The sequence below is a fragment of the Pistacia vera genome, unplaced genomic scaffold (assembly GCF_008641045.1).
Source record: "Pistacia vera cultivar Batoury unplaced genomic scaffold, PisVer_v2 Contig591, whole genome shotgun sequence".
Taxonomy (NCBI): Eukaryota; Viridiplantae; Streptophyta; class Magnoliopsida; order Sapindales; family Anacardiaceae; genus Pistacia; species Pistacia vera.
Genome location: NW_022196436.1, coordinates 337,358 through 356,431, shown reverse-complemented (window position 1 = coordinate 356,431; position 19,074 = coordinate 337,358). Strand labels below are relative to the sequence as shown.

The 19,074-nt window shown below is 35.7% G+C and overlaps 1 protein-coding gene across 1 annotated transcript; it reads left to right on the top strand.

Moving 5' to 3' along the window:
• The first annotated feature begins 4,393 nt into the window (after positions 1-4,393).
• On the top strand, positions 4,394-5,534 carry LOC116109961 (MLP-like protein 28). Its single transcript, XM_031396202.1, has 2 exons — positions 4,394-4,533; positions 4,966-5,534. The coding sequence occupies exons 1-2, from the start codon at positions 4,446-4,448 to the stop codon at positions 5,238-5,240; spliced, it is 363 nt and encodes a 120-aa protein (XP_031252062.1). The 5' UTR covers positions 4,394-4,445; the 3' UTR covers positions 5,241-5,534.
• Positions 5,535-19,074: the final 13,540 nt, after the last annotated feature.

Genomic DNA, 19,074 nt, shown 5'->3' with positions numbered 1-19,074 from the left:
TATGATGAAATAAAATATTTATCTAAAGTTGTTTGGGATAATGATTTATGCTTTAGAGTTGTTACCAAATCTTCTAACTTGCGGTATATAATAACTAGCTAGCATGAACATTTTCTTATTGAAACCAAAATATTTATAGCTTTTCAAGCATCCTTAGAGTTTCATGACACAAAACTTTTTGCATTTCCGTACTATCATCTTCAGGATTATTTCTTTTTTCTTCTTGTCTAACTGTAGCAATGATTTCTTCTTCAGTTAAAGCCTAGACGATTTGTTGCTCATTTGGATGATCGAGGAAGACATTAATATCCATTCAATTAGTGTAGTGAAGTTGTCGAATCTGATCATTCAATTCTGCAATGATAACAATGAATTGAAATCCTACTAATACTAAAACATGAATTGAAATTCTAGTACTACCAAAACATGAATTTTAAAATAGAAAATCAAGTAATATTAAAAGTAAACAAGAAATCCTAATACTATCAAAACATAAATTATAAAATAAGAAACAAGTAATGTTAAAAGTAAATAAGAAATCCTAATACTACTAAAACAATTAATTGAAGTCCTAATACATACTATTAAAACATGAATTATAAAATAAGAAATCAAAATAGTTTTTTTCTAACTATACCTCTATTAAGTTATAACCTTCTTATAGTAATAAATTAGTTTGATTCCAACATTATGACTATAGAGAGGTTTTACTGTATTATGTTTCCTATTTAACCGTAAACATTAACTTATTTATATATATTTTTAATGGATAATAATTAAATTAATAATAATCATTAAAACAAAACAGATTTAATTATGGTTTTTCAATAAATATTTATACCTAATTTGAGAATGAACTTTTACTAATTTGTTGCTTAATTGACATGAAATGTGAATTTAACTTCTTAAAAATATTCTTGTCCCAAATTCCTCTCTCTTGAATTTAGCTTGAATGTCATCAAAAAACGCATAAATGTTCACATCCTCAAATAAAGAGTCTACCTCAATGCCTCACCAATAAGTCAATAATGTTGTTGGATCAATATCAATGTTATATGATGTAGTATATATTTTTTAGATTTTGTTCTTTAGTGATCTTCACGTGTATCCTAAAGGCACACTGGAAGACTTACAATCTTTATAAGTGTGATTTGTTTTCAGTTTGTGTTGTATGTGCCATGCGTCAGTCCAAGTATTATGTTTATTTCTTTAATTTTAGTTGTATAAGTGGTGCTTATTTTTTAATTTTAGTTTCTTAGTTTTATTTTTATAAAGTGGTAATTGCTTTTTTGTTTTTAGTTGTGTGGTTAATGTTTGTGCTTTTTATTTTATGTGCTTTTTTATTTTATGTGTTGTATGATCTAATGTACAATTATATCTTATTACTTTCACTAATTTAATCCAAAGTATAGTCTATTATCGAAAATTATGTGCTGTGTATTCTACCTGCCACCCACTTAGTTTAAAGTTCTCTAATAATATTGTTTGAGTAATACTACGCCCACAATCCAATCTCACAACCTTCTCTTACAACTCCAATGTGGTAACTGAGTTGGCAATTGTCACGTTGGCTCCCACCATATCCAAGGCATTCTTAGGGACGAATGGTAGTTCTTTCATAAAGAATAGTTGTTCCTTATGAAGGAATGATCGTTGATCATTCCTTCATAAGGTGATCATTTCTTCATAAAGAATGTTTGTTCCTTATGAATGAACAGTCGTTCGTCCCTAACGAACAACTATTCATTCCAAAGGAATAGCCGCTCATGTTTAGTTAACGTCGTCAATTGACGTGGTAATAATAACTCTGCTATCATGTTAGGGTTATAAGAGAAGGTTGTGAGATTGAGTTATAAATATAGTATTTTTTATATCGCTTACCTCATCTCAATTTCATCCCAATATTAAAACCTACATGTAATTCTGAAATTTTTGCTTAACTCTCTACATCATTGGTCAAAGTTATGTTAAAAATAACAATAGACTTCAAAGGAAGTCAACGACATTAACTATACTATTTTAAATTTTTTGTATTTTTTATTTTTTTTAATCTTAGGGAGCGTTTGGTTTAGGAAATATTGTATTACTGGAGAATGTTATATTAATGGAAAGATAAATTGCCAAGAAATGTTTAGATAAATGTCATTGGCTGGTTGGAATAAATTGGTGAGTGTGTTATATTAATATGTTTGGTTGAGATGATAAATGAGTGGGGTTGTTAGATAGATTACTAAATTGTCCTCCTTTTTTAAATAATAATATAATATTATTTTTAGTATTATTTTCTGAATAATTTCTTTTAACACCCTACATTTGAAATTTTGCTGAAACACCTTAACCATATAAAACTTTAATTTTAGCAAAACCACTCTCACCCATCCCAAGCCACTGTCAATAGCCAACCACCACCGTCAACAGCCGCCATAATGGTGCATGACCAACCGGATCTAGCCGTTTGTGCGTCGGGAAGGCCTTTTCTGGCCATGGATTAGAAAACAACCCGATTTGGCTGTTTCACGGCTAGATCTAGCCATCTCCTACCATGGATGACAAATCCATGGTCCGAAACATCCTTATCGGTGCACGACTAGTAAGATCCCACCGGTCTTGCACCGATATGATGACTTCCGCCGGCGACTGGCAATAGTCTGGGATGGTTGAGGGTATTTTGTTAACTTTTTTGCAGTTTGGGTGTTTTAGCTAAATTTTCAAATATGAGGGGTCTAGGTAATGGTTATTTGGTAGACATATAAGAGCAAATGTGTTCGAAATGATAAAAGATTAAGGACAAAATAGGGTCAAAATTAAAATTACCCCGGTAATCTTATAATAACACTATTTGGAAAGGTAATCTGATTACCTCCAATATTATCAATAGTAAACACTATTTACAATAAAAGATTACCGTAATATTTTATTACTTGACAACCAAATGAGAGAATCTTGAAAATTAAACAAATATTACAGAATTAATCATATTTTACCCTGAACCAAACACAACCCTAGTAGTATGTTATTTTTTATTAGAGTTAACGGTTACTAGCCGTAACAAGTCTGGGAAGGGAAAGTTCGTTTAACAGAAAACGTTAAATGTAATAACGGAAGTTAACAGAGGTGTTAGTCAGCGCTGCGATTTGGAAGTGCTGTGATTTTGTAAACTCAATATCGAAGAAGAAGAAATACAGAAGTAAAATGCAGTTGCATTTCCAGTGTTCGGCTTAATGCTTTTGAAGAATCAAAATTGTGTTTGATCTTAGAACTAAAACTCTTTCTGCCGTCAGTTTCAGCTTCCCCCACAAATTTGACGACCAAAATTAAGGAACACTACAGTACCAGCCTTGCTTCAGGTCCAGGCTGAGATATAAAAATAAATAAATAAATGATAGTAAAATAGATCAAGAAAAACTGAGAGTTCACAGCTCCTGTACTGCAGAAAAAAAATAATATCGAAAAATCTACCGTACCAGACATTGATCATTAAATTTTTTATTAGCCTCGAGCCTCACTCTCATTATTGATTCATTTAGCTTTATGGTTGCGGCCGATAATGACTTTCTTTTACAAGATTCCTTCTTTCATATAACTACGGGGCAGTACTTTTCCTTCCTCTTCAATTTGCAGAACATTGCAAGAATCTCATCCACTTGAAACGATCCCTTTGGATAGGATGCTCAAATATTCCCTTTTGCTTTAAAATCTTGCATGTGAAGACACTATATGAGCATCAATGCAAGAATATTTTGATCAACAATTGCAACAGAATATCTCGATTGTTTCCATATTTGTAAGGCTAAGAACTTCTGAATCTTGATATTTTCCTCATCCATTCTCTCTTAATATAGGCCTCAGAAATTAATTAAATTTGCAAAATACAGATTCCTTTCACTAGTTTTCGTAGCTTTTTCCTTGATCTAAATTGTTTGAACAGAGATAATCAGGAGAACATTAGAGAATGTTTTAGAGGATTGAGATGATTTGAGAATGCAGGAAAATTGCTAATAAATTTGATTTGATTGAGTATAAACTAATAATAATTGGAGAGAATACATATCTCATTTGATTTACAAGTTCCGTTCTAACTTGACAATCTTTAATAAATAAATAAAAATAAAGCAAAAATCTTGATCATACATGAATTTAAAATAAATATACTGATTGAAACTCTTTTGACTTACCTAGTTAGCAGCTAAAGCAGCGGAGAATGTGAAAATATGCTGTTCTTAATTACAAAAAGACCTCAAATATTCAACTATTTATAAGGGTACAGGAGTGAAGCATTTTCTATCATCTTGCCTTCATCAAGTTCTTCTGAAACTTAAGAACTTAATCTTTATCAATAATTAGAGATGGCTTTAAAGGGCAAGCTAGAATTTGAAGTGAAATTGAAGGCAAATGCTGATCAATTTTACCAAACCCTTAGAAGACAAAGCCATGAAATTCCCAGAATGTCCTCTGACAAAGTACAAGGTGTTCATATCCAGAAAGAAGATGGGAAGTCCAAGGGATCTGTCAAGAAATGGGATTATACCTTAGGTAATTAAATTTCATTATTTATTATAAGCTTGTATTATTATATTAATTGGTAATTATTTTAAAAATCAAACGCAGCCTCTCGTGTGTGTGTGTGTGTATATATATATATATATATTCATAATTAAATAAATTAACGATCAAAACAAGAATTTTTTTTTTTTTTCTAATAAACATGTTTACATAAACTTTTATGTACAATATTGCATATGTATTATTGTTTTGTCATCGAATTTAATTTATTTAAATTAGTTTATTAACTGAAGTCTTTCATTTTTTTTATACTTCATCGATCTAATTCTTACAGAAGAATTTCTATATTGATCAAGTGCAAGCATGTACTCATTGATTCTTAAATAAACTTTATCCATGCAAAGAATTAAAAAGGGGCATGTATATTGATGAAACAATTATTAATTATGTTAAATAATGTAGATAGAGAAGAAATAAGCGCCACGGAAACAATTGAAGCAGCAGATGACAGTAAAAAGATGATCACATTCAAAATTATGGATGGAGAAATTATGAAGGCTTTCAAGAACTTCAAGACAACTGCTCAAGCAATACCAAAGGAAGAGGGCTGCCTGGTGAAGTGGATTTTGGAATATGAGAAACGGAGTCAAAATATCCCAGATCCAGTTGACTACAGGGAATTGGCAACAAAGATCTGCAGAGATATGGATGGTCACCTTGCAGCAAATTTTAATTAAATTAACAGTAATGTTATGTTTACAAATTTGATATTTCAACTTTAGATCCTAACTAATGTGGCTATTTGCCAGATCAGTTGAGATCGAAAGTTGGAATCTCAACTCAATTTAATTTGTATACATAACGTTACTGGTAATTTATTATCCTAGTAGTATTTGTCTATAAATAAGTGCTTGGGGTTTTTCTTTTCTTATTTCGGTTGATTCATCTTCATGCATAATTTATGCTTTCAAGACACATATGTATGGTTCTGGGGTCGCTGCAATTGCTACAATAAAATATTATTATATATACATATAATATTATGTTAATATAGTCAAGTTTTTGGTTTGTTAGAGAATGATGTAGATAATATCTCTCTTCATTATCGTTATTATTACTTTGAAGCCGATATTTGGTTCTGTTACAAGCAAATTGAGCTAAAAAATAAAAGATAAAATTTATTTTTAATTGCTTATTTTTAAAATAAAATAAGTAATTGATTCGTGATTTAATAAGCGAAATGCTTCTTAAACAAAATCAAAATCTTTTACGAAGAGTGAGGGATAAAAACTTGGTTTAAAACGAAAACATAGTCAATTAATTTAAATGATAAACCATTTATTGCATGTAACACTCAATTAATTTCCATTGATAATTAATGGCAAAATGCATCGGACATCTATTGATAAAAAGACTAATGCAAGAAATTCTTTCGGCTAAAATTTTTAATCTTAAAAAATTAATGGCGTTACTTTGGATATTCCTTCTCTTTTTGAAGATTTAGAATTAATCTTAAAAAAATTGGCAAATTATTAAGAATTAATCTTAAAAAAATTGGCAAATTATTAAGCAACCTCGTCCGTCCCTAGATTCATTAATTTCCATATCATCCATCATCTTTTATTTTTTGAACTTTCACCTGAACAAATAAATAGTTATAATTGATAGTTATAGAATTGAAATATAACAAACAAATCCATAAATAAATTAAAGTACTATAGAGTTAAAGTCTTAATCCCCTTGAGGTATAATATAATTACAAACCTCCATGAGGTTTATGAAATAACAAAAAATTGCCCTGTTGTTAAGTTTTTGGTGTTAAAATATACAATAAAAGAGCAATTTGGTAATGCTACTTATTTACTACCTATGTTTCATAATGATAGATGTTTTAAGACTATGCACATTTTTTAGTGAAACAATTTTCTCTCTCCTCTTACTAACTTCTCCCTCTGAAATTGCAAGTGGGAAATCTTTCGAATTTCCCGCTATATACAAGTGAGAAAGAGAGAGAGAAGATGAGGGTCAAGAAAAAGTAAAAGAGAGGAGATAGGGGCCATTCGTCGAGAAAGAGAGAGAGAGAGTTGAGTTGGTTAAATGTCTTTTATTTTAGAAAAAAAGATAATAACCTTAAAACAACCATTATTGTGAAACGGAGGAAGTATAACAATATAAATTCTTACGGTTTATTAATAATTCATTAATGATAAGGAGATTTTTGTTATTTCAAAAACCTCATAGAGATTTTTATTATTATATCATAACTCAAAGGGATTAATGTTATTAACTCTTAAATATATACATCACAACTTAAAAACGATGTATGTGATTTACCGTTAACATTAATTGAAAGGAAAGGGACTTCAATGCCTTTAAATGTTTAGTTTTTGAATTTTACGTAGATTTAGGTTTTGAATTTTCTTTTTTGATAACTGTAGATTTAGGTTTTTAATTTTGATGAATTATTTACCTACTGTTATAGCTGAAATGTGTATTGCGAGTTATATGATATCAAATAGTATGATTTACTGTAGCAACACAATACATGCACATTTTTCGTTAGATCACTCTCGATCGTAGTTACAAATGTTTAATTGTAAATCATTTTTCAAAGTATTATGTTCTAAGAGAAATTTGTACTTGTGTTTTGCTTTTTTGATTTAACTCCTAAGCTTGCCTACTTGTGCTTGTGGCATGGCGTTACTTTGCATCTTCCTTTTCTTTTTGAAGATTTAGAATCTGAAAAGTGGCCAATTGTTAATCAACGCCTGTCCGAACAAATAAAATGTTTGTGATTGATAGTTATAGAATTGGAATATAACAAACAAATCCATAAATAAATTAAAGTACATTTGTATCACAAAATCCCTAAAAGTTAAGGATTTAAAAAAAGTAGATGAGGAGAATATCTTATTTCATGATTCATATAAAGTACTTATTCTGTGGACAACTTCAAGAATCTTATCATAAATTTTGCCCTTTTGCAAATAAAGGTATAGAATCAACAAACGCAAGCTTAGATGAGGATGGATAAAGCCACGTCGTCCTCTCTATGTAAGGCTAAGAGCTAGCAAATTCTTTTTCTCATCCTTTGGCCTCTACAAATCTTATTTGTTCCTTTGATTTCTGAGTTAAAAAAAAAAAAAAAAAAAAAAAAAAAAAAAAAACAGCTATGGCCAAAATGTCAAAGATGGAGGTCAGTAGCCAACCACCACCATCAACAGTCGTCGTAATGGTGCATGGCCAGTTGGATCTAGTTGTTTGTGCGTCGGGAAGGCATTTTCTGGCCATGGATCAGAAAATGGCCCGATTTGGCCATTTCTATGGCTGTTTTGCAGCTAGATTTGTCCATTTGTGATCCATGGTCGAAAACATCCTTATCGGTGCACGACCAGCAAGATCCCACCGGTCTTGCACCGATATGATGACTTCTGCCGGCGGCTTGCAATGATCTAGGATGGTTGAGGGTATTTTGTCAACTTTTTTGCAGTTTAGGTGTTTCAGCTAAATTCTCAAATATGAGAGGTCTGTGTAATGGTGATTTGGTAGACATATAAGAGCAAATATGTCCGAAATGATAAAAGATTAAGGATAAAATATGATCAAAATTAAGATTACTTATAATAACACTATTTAGAAAAGTAATCTGATTACCTCAATATTATCAATAATAAATATTATTTGTAATAAAAAATTATCGTAATATGAGAAATTAACAGACGATGTCCCAGATCCTAAAAGTCAACTTGATTTTGCTCTTGAACTTTCAAAAGATATTGATAGTCATCTTCTTAAGGCATAGAATACACATGGCGTTGTGACAATTTGTACTAAATTAATTTCTTGTATTAATAAATCCAGTTTCGAACTTGGATTCGACAACTGATTAATGATTTTATAAGACAAGTATTAAAATAAAACATTGATTATGGAGCTTGTAGAAGTTATGATGAATATATTTTCAAGATATTGTTTCCCAAAAGACGTGCCACCAAATATGGACATTTGACATAATATTATTCACTATTTATTTCATTAATTTTTTACATATGTAATAATATTTGAGATCAAAAACAAAAAAGATATATAACTTGTTTGTTAATAAAATTTTCAGTCTGAAATTTATAAGATTGATATTCACTTAAATGCATAATTCAGAGACTATGTACAGTTTGCAAATAAGACATGTCGCCTACTTGAAGGTCAAATACAATAAATTAAGGACAATAGTAGCTATTAAATGTATTTTGTGATGTATAAATATCATTAAAATTTTACAAATTCAATGATCTTAAAAATTAATATTATTAAATTTTTTAATGATCTTATAATATATTTAAGACAAGACAATCCCACTCGTTAATCGAACCCACGTTCTTTCAACTGCATACTTGGAGTTGGATGCATCAATTGATTTTTGATAATTAGCATGTAGCTTCCGGTCTTAGACATATTAAGCGATTTAGTCTGATCTTATTGGACCTGTTATTCGTTAATTATTTCTTTATTATATAGCTTTAATTATCGTGCCCCTCTCTTTAATCTTTCGCAATCATTCACCCAATTTCCTATTTCAATTAGCATAATTATCTGACATGAAATGTCCCCAGATATGATTGCGCCCACACTTTATTTTTTTAATCGATTATTATTGATCTGCATTATTTCTTCCTGTACATTCTCTTATCGTCCCGTCGATTAAATATTAATATGGCAAAAACAATAAGAGCTAACGAAGTAACAATTGAAAAAAAAAAAAAAATAACTTTTGAAAAATTATAAATACGGGTTTTTATATTACTAAAATCCTAATATTCATAAATTACTGAAAATGGATTGAATTTTGAGGTAAATATTTGCAATTGAGAAGTTATCATATGAATAAGGAGAAACTGTTGGGGATTGGTTAAACCAGTTTAGTTTTGGATTATCTATTTTAAAGTACAGTGGAATATTTACCAACTAGATTAAAACATTTTCAGGTTTTAGCCACATCAAACACAAGTACAGAAAGTAAAGAATACAGTCATATACATGGTTCGACTAAATCCACTTTTAGACTACATCGATGAGACCTTGTCCAGATCAAAGCAATCTACTAAATTAAAAACGCATTACAAGATATAGTTTAGCCACATCAAACACAATTGCAGAAAGTAAAGAACACAGTCATATACATGGTTCGACTAAATCCATTTTTAGCCTACATTCGTGGGACCTTGTCCAGATCAAAGCAATCTACTAAATTAAAAACGCATTACAAGATATAGTTTAAAGCTAATCTAAGTTACAGTAAAAGGAACTCCCTGTTCAACTTTACACTTAGCACCACACTCTAAATCTTTAACATGTAGCAACTTCTTGGAACTTCCGCTTGTCGGGAACACACCCAAAATAGCTTGTAAACCACCAAACTTCAAGCACTGACGCCACGCACCAGCATTAGCAAAGGAACCACTTTCCAAGTGCCATCAAGTTTTGTTTGATATGGTGAAGTTTTGGCACAAAATGGAAAATGAACCTTGAACCTTAAGAGAAAGAATACTCTAAGAAATTCAGAGTAAGATGAAATAAAATATCAAGAGGTTGGATACATTTACGTAAGAAAAAGTATTATATAAGGAAAGATTTATTGCTCAACAAAACAGTGTCACGTTAGTCAACAATGAGTTGATCCATGTTTGTCCAAATAAGGAAAGTATTCTTTCTTTTAGTTTGGACCACGAAACAAATTGAAAAAGATAACTTTATTCCCTATGACCATTTAAGTAAAAAATGACACATGTAAAAAGGTCCTAAATATCAAGAGACAAAGATAAACACAATCTTTTTTTATTTATTAAACATGCAACTCATGTCGGGTTGCAAAGAGTTTGAAGCGAGACCATAAGCACAAACCGTTGTGCACACACACTCAAGATGAATAAAGCCAAGACACATTTATGGCAAACTGTGTGCACTACGAATTGATGTGCACATACATAATAGATGAGACAAGTCAAAGATTGGCAGCTAGTGTGCACACATAATTGTTGAGCACACACACAAAATTCATAAATTTGACAAAAATAAATATCCTATATAAACAAACTTAAGAAATTACCTTCTCAAGATAAGAATTTTTAATATTGCCACTGAGTTGATCAAAATAGGAAACTGATAGATTCATTGGTTTATTTCTCTTTGATTATTAATCTATTTTCTCTTTTACTAACGTTATAGAAACAAAAATGTGTTCTCATATATATTTTTTATTTATTTTTAACCACACATTCAAACTAATTTATATCAATTGATATTAGTCCATTTAATTTATATGATCCTGGATAGAATCTTTTAGCTTAAAATTTTGACACAAATTTTCAGTTGTGAATTCAATACAATCTAATAGTGTAGGAGTTGTTGCAGTGGCAAATAAAATAACTAACTCCAAAACCTTGTCACATCTCATGAATCTAAAACAATCTAATGGTATAGGAGTTGTTGACGTGATAAAGAAAATAATTACCTCCAAATTCCTTCTCATATCAATTGAATTGCAAAAGGTCAAGAATTTGTGTCTTAATTAATTAAATCAAAATTTTAGGTTAAAAGATTTAAGATCTCATCCTTATGATATTATAATGTTATGTGATATGAATATATTTGTATGCTAAATTTAAATTTATAGCATTATTTATCAATGATATTATATGTATCAACCTCTTTTTTTATATATATATAAGAGAAATTAATATATGTAGATGCAAATATCTACCTTTGCGGAAAGAGGGACTGATCTTGTGAGGTTGAGGCCACTAGAGATCTGCTGCACCTGCACGTGTAAGAAAACAAGCGTGAAGTAGATGGAAAACATCGGGGTGGTGTTTGCCGTAGGTAGTCCGACGCTCAAGTCAGCAAGGCTGAGTGAGGCTAATTTAGTGAGGGTTAGGGAGAGGAAAGGTTATTGGAAGTCTAGTCAAAGACTGTGATTATAGTTGTAATGCGAAGTTTTCAAGAGTGGGAACTCTAGGGTCTAAAGGTGTAATCTCACTATCCCTTGCGAGAGGGTTGACCTCTGTTTAAATAGTGACTGCTTGGTCTTCAAATCTTGATGGGACTGGGAGTCCTTGCAGCGATGGTCCTCCCAAAAAGTGGAGCCCTTAGCTCCCTTACCTCAGTAGGAAAGGGAGTCCTAGCATGCCTAGCATACGGACCTTAGACAAATTGGGATAATAATTGACTTCCTTAGTAGAGTTCAAGTAGTATTGTAGATTGTAGGCGACTGTGGGCTCCAAGTTGATCGTAAGTCCAAAAGGTGTTCTAGGATCAGAAAGCTTGGGTCTAGATAGGGAGGAATTAGGAAGGAACACCAGACGTGCCTCATCTGAAGAACTCTGAGTTGGGCCTCATCGGAATTGGGCCTAAGCTTTTCAGCTTTGTTGAAGGTGTCTTCGTCTTTGGGCTTATCTAGGCCGAGGACATTTTTTTGCCCTAACAGTTTGCCTCCCACTCTTTGAGTTAAGGTGTGCTTAGCTTAGAGAGTAGACTTTGCTTGGAGATGACTTTGGTCGACTTTCGTGACCGACCGGTTGAACTTATGAATGTGTTGTTTCTCTGTTCCTTGGAAAGAATGGTGTAAGCTCATGTTGGTTAGGGAATTTGGTATACTAGTGTACCTAGGTGAGATGAAACATAGTCATGGACACGTTCGATACGTCCGACATAATGTAAAGGTGAGTAGACCATGTCAGACTCATCCGATGAACCGAGACAAGGGGAGCATGAAAGAATCTTCATGAAATCCCCTTGTTCGATCTACCCTCCCGAGCGAGAAGGTGTGCAAATCCTCTCGTGACAGTGTATTCGTTCAGTATGCTGGGGCGGATGGCTATGCGAGTTGTCTCTTGGAGGTGGCCTGACTCGGTATAACGAGCTGAGTGAGTGGGTACGTGAGCTATCCCTTGAAGGCGTGCCCGCTCGGTACTTCCCACTGAGCGGAATATGTTAGCCTCAACTTGGTGGTGGTGCCTTCGGCCGATTGGTTGAATTTGAGCGGATGGTGTACATGTACTTCAAATTGGGGAAACTTGTTCACTCGGTCGGGATGACCGAGGGGTGGAGTTCATGTTTCGCTAAGCAATGTTCAATATGAGGCTGGTGAACCAAGGCTGGACAGTCAATAAATCCAATGGTAACCCCAGTCAATCAAGTGAACCGAGTGAGTGGTTACCTTTCGAGAATGAAGCACGACTGGATAATCCTCCTCTCGACACGTGTGCGATCAATGCGTCTTTTAAATTTGGGCGGGAAAATCAAAATCACGCGGTTTTTGATTACCAGTCGTAGGCCACCATGTGTTAGCTCTGACATCTTTTCGTTGATAAATATGTGGGGGCGACCGCTCGTTTCATCTTCCCACTTCCTTTTCTTTCACTTTGCGTTTTTCTCTGAATTTTTTGGGTTCTCTTCGCAGCTTTGAGGGATTTCGGGATTTTGGCCATTTTTACCATAAAAACTCGTTGCTTTATGCTCTTTTCTGTTTAGTTTCTTGTTTTCTTCGTTTTTGTGGTGTTTTTTGGAGAGATTGAGCAAAAGTTTGGAAAGTTCTAGCGGCTTTGGTGGCTTTTTGAAAGGTTTTTCCAGATTTTTGGAGATGCTGTGTTTTATTTGTAGAATAGGTTTGAATTTTTAGTCGAACGGAAAAGGTAGACATAAATCTTTTGTCGGAGATTGAGGGTTTTGGGTTCACGGTGGTCTTTCTAGGTTTTTTTTTTTTTTTGGATTTTTAGAAGATGGAGCTGATTTATACAAGTTTCCCATTCGGCTCGTCTCGGTCTGTCAGACCGAGTCGAGCATGGTGTTCGGCTAGGTTTTAAAGTTTGGTAGTCTTTTTGGATTGATTGGTTTTCTAGACCGAGTAGTCGAAGTTGCTAGGCTAGTTCTTGGTCATCTAGACCGAGTCAAAGGTCGAATTGGAGTTGCAAACTTTGGTGTTTGGGGATTGGGCAGTCAGTGGCTCAGGGCGAGTGGGCATTAGGTGGTTGTGTTCTGGATAGGGAATCAGTCAGTTGTTCAGGTCGAGTAGGGATCAGACGGTGCTAGGTTTTGGAGAGGTAGTCGATTGGTGGTTGTCGAACCGGTCGTCACAGCCACAAAATTAAACCTAAATACCATAGTTAACAGTAAGCAAGGTCGAATCCACAGAGAGCAAGACTAATGACCTAATGTATGTTTGAGTTAACGAAAGAGAAATTGGTAAAATGATTGATTAAAACTAAGGAAACTAATTAATTTCAGGAAATTAAAAGCATCAAATAAATTGCTAACTAAAACACAATATTAAAAGCGTTGCTGCTACGGATTCGGTTTGACTCAAGACCAACTCTCACAATTCCTCTCCTCGCTCTTCAATTTCCTGAACCTACAAGGCTAGGCAAATCAATAAAAATATCTCCTGGCAATCTAGGTATAATCTATACTGTCTCCCCGTCGTCTTAGTTACAGATTGATTGGTTAAAGACTATCATCGACTAATCGAAAAATGCTAAACCCTTAAACACCACTAGTTGGTACAACGTTAACAAGTACAACCTAGCAACTTGTATCATCCAATCAACTAACTACACAACAAATGTATTACTAGTAGAAATGATATTAAACGCTAATACAACTTGATTGCAATCAGTACTGAAGCAATTTAAAGTCATAATCAACATTCAATAATCTCAAACCGACATTCAATTATGCGAAAAGTTATATATCAACAAACGTTCTCAATGGACATTATCAATTCAGCACTTCGAGCATTAGAATAATATTAAAGCATTGCAAACAAATTGAAACGAAAACAAATATAATCTGAATACAAGGAACTTAACCAAATGTCCAACATACGGGCTCATCCAACTAGTCGAGAGCTGATGAGGAGAGCAGTGGAGTCAATCTTGATCTTGCCTACACCGTAACAGACACCAGGAACTCAACCACTCATGGTGGGGTCGACGGAGGCTAAAGCGGTGGAAACGAAGCTGTTCATGGCAGAAAGGAAGTAACCGTAGCTATATGATGTGAAGAAGGGCGAAAATGACCAACGGATAGCCTGGAACACAAACAATCGCACTCGCCAAAAAACGTTAGTTTTTCGGTAGGTCTTCCGGCAAATGGTGGTGGAAATGGGATCCAAAGGTACTAATGGAAAGCTTAGGTGATGGGGAGTTCGGATCAGGTCCTGGGGAGATGAAAGGTTGCCGGGAATGGGACAGATCACTGTTGGAAGGTGAAACATTGTGACGGCAGAATGGCAACTTCCGACGGTTTTGGTGGCAACTGAAGCTTGGAATGGATAGATTCGGCCGTGGGGAAGCTAGATCAACCACCAGGGAGATGAAACGTCAACGGAGGTCACCGAGAAATGGCCCAACATGGCTGGAATGCAAAGCGTCGCGGCGACAAAAGCGTGATCATGGTGGTGTTGACGGTTGATGAAGATGATCGGTGCAAGGGGAATTCGAAGGGTCATCGAAGGTCGCCAGAACTTGATCGGAGAAGGTGAAGGGTTTTGGTGGGCGGCAACCACCCAATCTGCGACCTTGCGCTGCATTTTTATATAAAATATGGAAAATTTTCATTTGGTCCCTACATGATTGAAACATTACAAAATCAACCCCAAGTTTTATGACAATTTGACCCTTGAATGGCATAAATGAGACAACATCAACCCTAGAAAATAAATCACATCCCAATATCAACTTACACAATCTCAAATTTCAATCCAAACAAGCCAAATTAGTAAGAAAAACTCAAAATATGATTTTTATACATAAATTCGTAATTTCTCTTAATTATCTCAATATGATTTCATTTTAATCACACATAGGGTCTTTTTATCACCAAAATAGAGTCATTTTCATGACTCTAACAGTAGTGTGAGGCGAGTAAGGCTTTAGAAGGGGTAGGCTCTAAATTGGGAGAGGTCGGTCGTCTGGGGTGAGTGGATAGACTACTCAATGTTTAGGTTAGGATCGAGCGGTTCGAGTAGGGCCAAGGCAAAAATTGGGGATGAGTACAAGAATGCCTCGACCATGGTGATAATGCCTAAAGGTGGGGGCGTTCCGACTGGTATATCGACCGGTGTGAATGTGGCTGCCCTTGGGACGAGTGGCGCCACCCCGAGTGATGATGAGTCAGACAGGCAGGGGAGGAGTGGGGAAGACTCCAATAGAGTTGGTGATTCTGGGAGTTCACCTTCCACTAGTACTGGCTAGGGGTGTTCGATTCCAGGTACCCTGTATTTTTTGAAGAAATCGGAACCAGAACCGAAACCGACGGTTCTGGTTCCTAGGTACCTAGAACTAGAACCTATAACAATAGTTCCAGTTCCGGTTCTAGGTACCCTGTAAAATTAAATGATGCCCCAAAAGTTTTTAAAATAGCAAAAAAACCCTTAAAAACTTACAAATACCCCCCCACCTGGCACTTGTTAACAAATATAAAATTACAAATTATAAATTCAAAATTACAAACTCCATTACTTTGTAAAGGTAGATTCTCAAAAGTCAAACCAACTTACTTTAAATGTTATGAAATATAAATATAAATGTATTCACATTACTTTTTCTACAAAAGTTTTTATTAACTCCCCTAATCTTTAATTTTATTTTATATTAGTCTCGGTTCCTGGTTTCTGGTTCTGGTTCCGGTTCCAGTTCCGGTTCCTATAGTTAGGAACCAAAACGGGAACCGGAACCGCACAGTAATGGTTCCAAAAATTTGGAACCGGAACCTACCCATTGACGACTGGTTTTGGGTAGGAACTGGAACCAAACCCAGGATACCCGTCGATTTCGATTCCAACCGGTTCTTTTGAACACCCCTAGTAGTGGCTTCGAGGACGGGGCGAATTGGCCTGGCAGTGGGATACTGAGCCAAGATTATCTGCCCTTATTGAAAGACAATGAAGTGTGGCAAATCTGAACGATGTATCATATTCTGGATTCCGTCGAGATCAGGGTGCCACGGTCATACAAGTGGGTCGATTGGGAGGCGAAAGGCTGGCTGAGCGCTTACGAGAAATGGTTCCACGATGGGCTGAGGCTTCCCATCCCTCGCCTTGTATGGGAGGTCTTGAACAATTTCATGATCGCTGTGTCCCAACTTATGCTAAATGGATAGAGGTTATTGATGGCTTTGGAGAACCTTTATGTGTAGAACTAGGTGATGTTTGGGCTGCACAAGTTGTTGTACTCGTATTTCTTGAAGGAGAATGACAATGACAAAGGTCGATACCTGATAAACCTTAGGCATGATGGGGCTCACCTCGTGACCGGCCTCTGGTTAAGTAACAAGAATTGGAAGGATCGGTACTTTTTTATGAGGGGTGATGCAGTCTTCAAGGAGAGAGGCCAGGGTGAGATTCCGTGCATTTGATGAGCCATTGGTGAGAAACTTTGTCATTACCTTGGATTTTGATTACTAAAATCTTATTATGTTTCTTCTTTGTAGATCTTGAATTCAACCAAGCCGAGTAGAGTAGGGATGGCTTGGACATGCAGACCTAGAAGATTCTAACCATTCCAAAAGCGTAGAGGGATTGGCGGGTGGTGTTAGAGGAAGCTAACGTTAGGACGAGTCATCTTTGGGTCGGAGTAGGAGTGATCCAGCAAGGTATCCCCTTCCCTTCGCTGAAGCAAACCTAGAGTGAGTGGCTAACTTGCAACTACAATCATACCTTGTACATTAAGTCGAGGCTGAACCCATTAACTGTTGAAAAGTTTGCGATTGTAGAAAGGCTAATGAAGAAACTGACCGTCCTAAGTGTGAGCGAGTCTATCGCGAGACGTCGTGAGAAACAGAAAAGGAAATCCCCGGCCAGAGAAGAAGGGAGAGCAGAGGATATGGTGGCGACTCTACCAAGTCGTCAGCCTGCGGCCAAAGCTGGGTCATCTAAGACCATAGTCTTGGATGAGGAGACTGAGATGATCACATTTAGCATCTCGGCTTCTGCGTCAACATACTCGGACACGACTTCCATGAGCCAGTTGGCCAACTCATTCTCGTTCCCAGCAGACGAGACTCATTTGAACCAGATGGGTACGGTCGCGGCAGGGGGGTTTCCTGTGCTTTCCATGTATGAGTTGGAGTTTTACCTTATTGTGTTTATTGTGGTTGTATACTGATCAAGCTGTTTTGTTATGCAGGCATTCACCAACAACTTGCACCTGAGGAAGTCCATCGTGTCGTAGGAGAAGAGGATACATGATGTATCCAAATCAAATGACAGTCTACGTAGAGAGAGACGATAGCCTAGAAAGCCAAACGGGAGAGCCAACAGCATCTAAGAGAGATTGAGGTCGAGTTGGATCGACTGAAGAGAGATCTGGCTGAGAAGAATGCAGAGGTCAAGTTCTTGAGGGAACAATGCCTTAATATCGCTGATAACACCATCATCAGGTTGCAGGGAGAGTTGATGCTAGAGTACAAGGTTGGGAACACCTCTCATTAGAACCCGGATGGGGACATCCAACTTATGCGGGAGATAGAAGAGGAGAGCAAGTTAATGAGTAGGTATTTGATCTTGCTAGCCAGCCAAGGCACTCAGTTACAAAGGATGTGGACGATTAGGCTGCAAGGGCAAGTGTTGGGGCCAATGATAGGGTGATCAAGTCAGAGATGGGTGAGACAACTCGCACCGATGATACTTAGGTTTATTGTTACTCATGTATTTTTAGGGCCTGCGATGCCCTTCCCTGGCTTGTGTGCCTCACTTCTTGTACTTGATACTTGGCCGCTTGAGGGTATTTTATATTATACTTATTCGTTAGTAGCTTTTGTGTTTCTTCTTGTGTTTTTGTTTTACTGCTTTCCTTGTGGATGGATGAGTTGTTTGCTTGATTGTTTGTAGATGTATTAGGGGTTCAACCGACTGCTTGTGCTGTGATTTTGACGAGGCCAAGTGGCTGAGTCGTCTAGACTGTCTAGTGGGTTGGGTCGATGACTCGTCGATTGGAGGTGTAAGTCTTTCAATTAGTCTGGGCCGATTGATGGTATAACTTAAGAATCGGTCTGAGCCGACTGAAGGTGTAAACTTATGAATCGGTCTAGGCTGACTAAAGGTGGAAACTTATGAATTGGTCTGCGTCGATTGAATGTGAAAACTTATGAATTGGTTTGGGCCGATTGAAGGTGTAAATTTATGAATTAGTTTGGGCCGACTAAAGGTGTAAACTTATGAATCGATCTAGGCCGACTAAAGGTGAAAACTTGTGAATCGGTCTGGGCCAATTGAAGGTGTATATGTACGAATCGGTCTAGGCCGACTGAAGGTGTAAATCATTAATCGGTCTAGGCCGATTGAAGGTGAAAAATTGTGAATCGGTCTGGGCCGATTGAAGGTGTATACTTATGAATCAGTATGGGCCGATTGAAGGTGTATACTTATGAGTTGGTCTAGGTCGACTAAAGGTGTAAACAATTCTATTGCTGAATAGTACTTTATTATAATCAGGCCATGAGGCCGACTGACGGTGAAAGGGGTGGATAGGCCCACTCATTCTTTTAAAAACAGAAAACAGAAATGTCGATGAAGGAGTT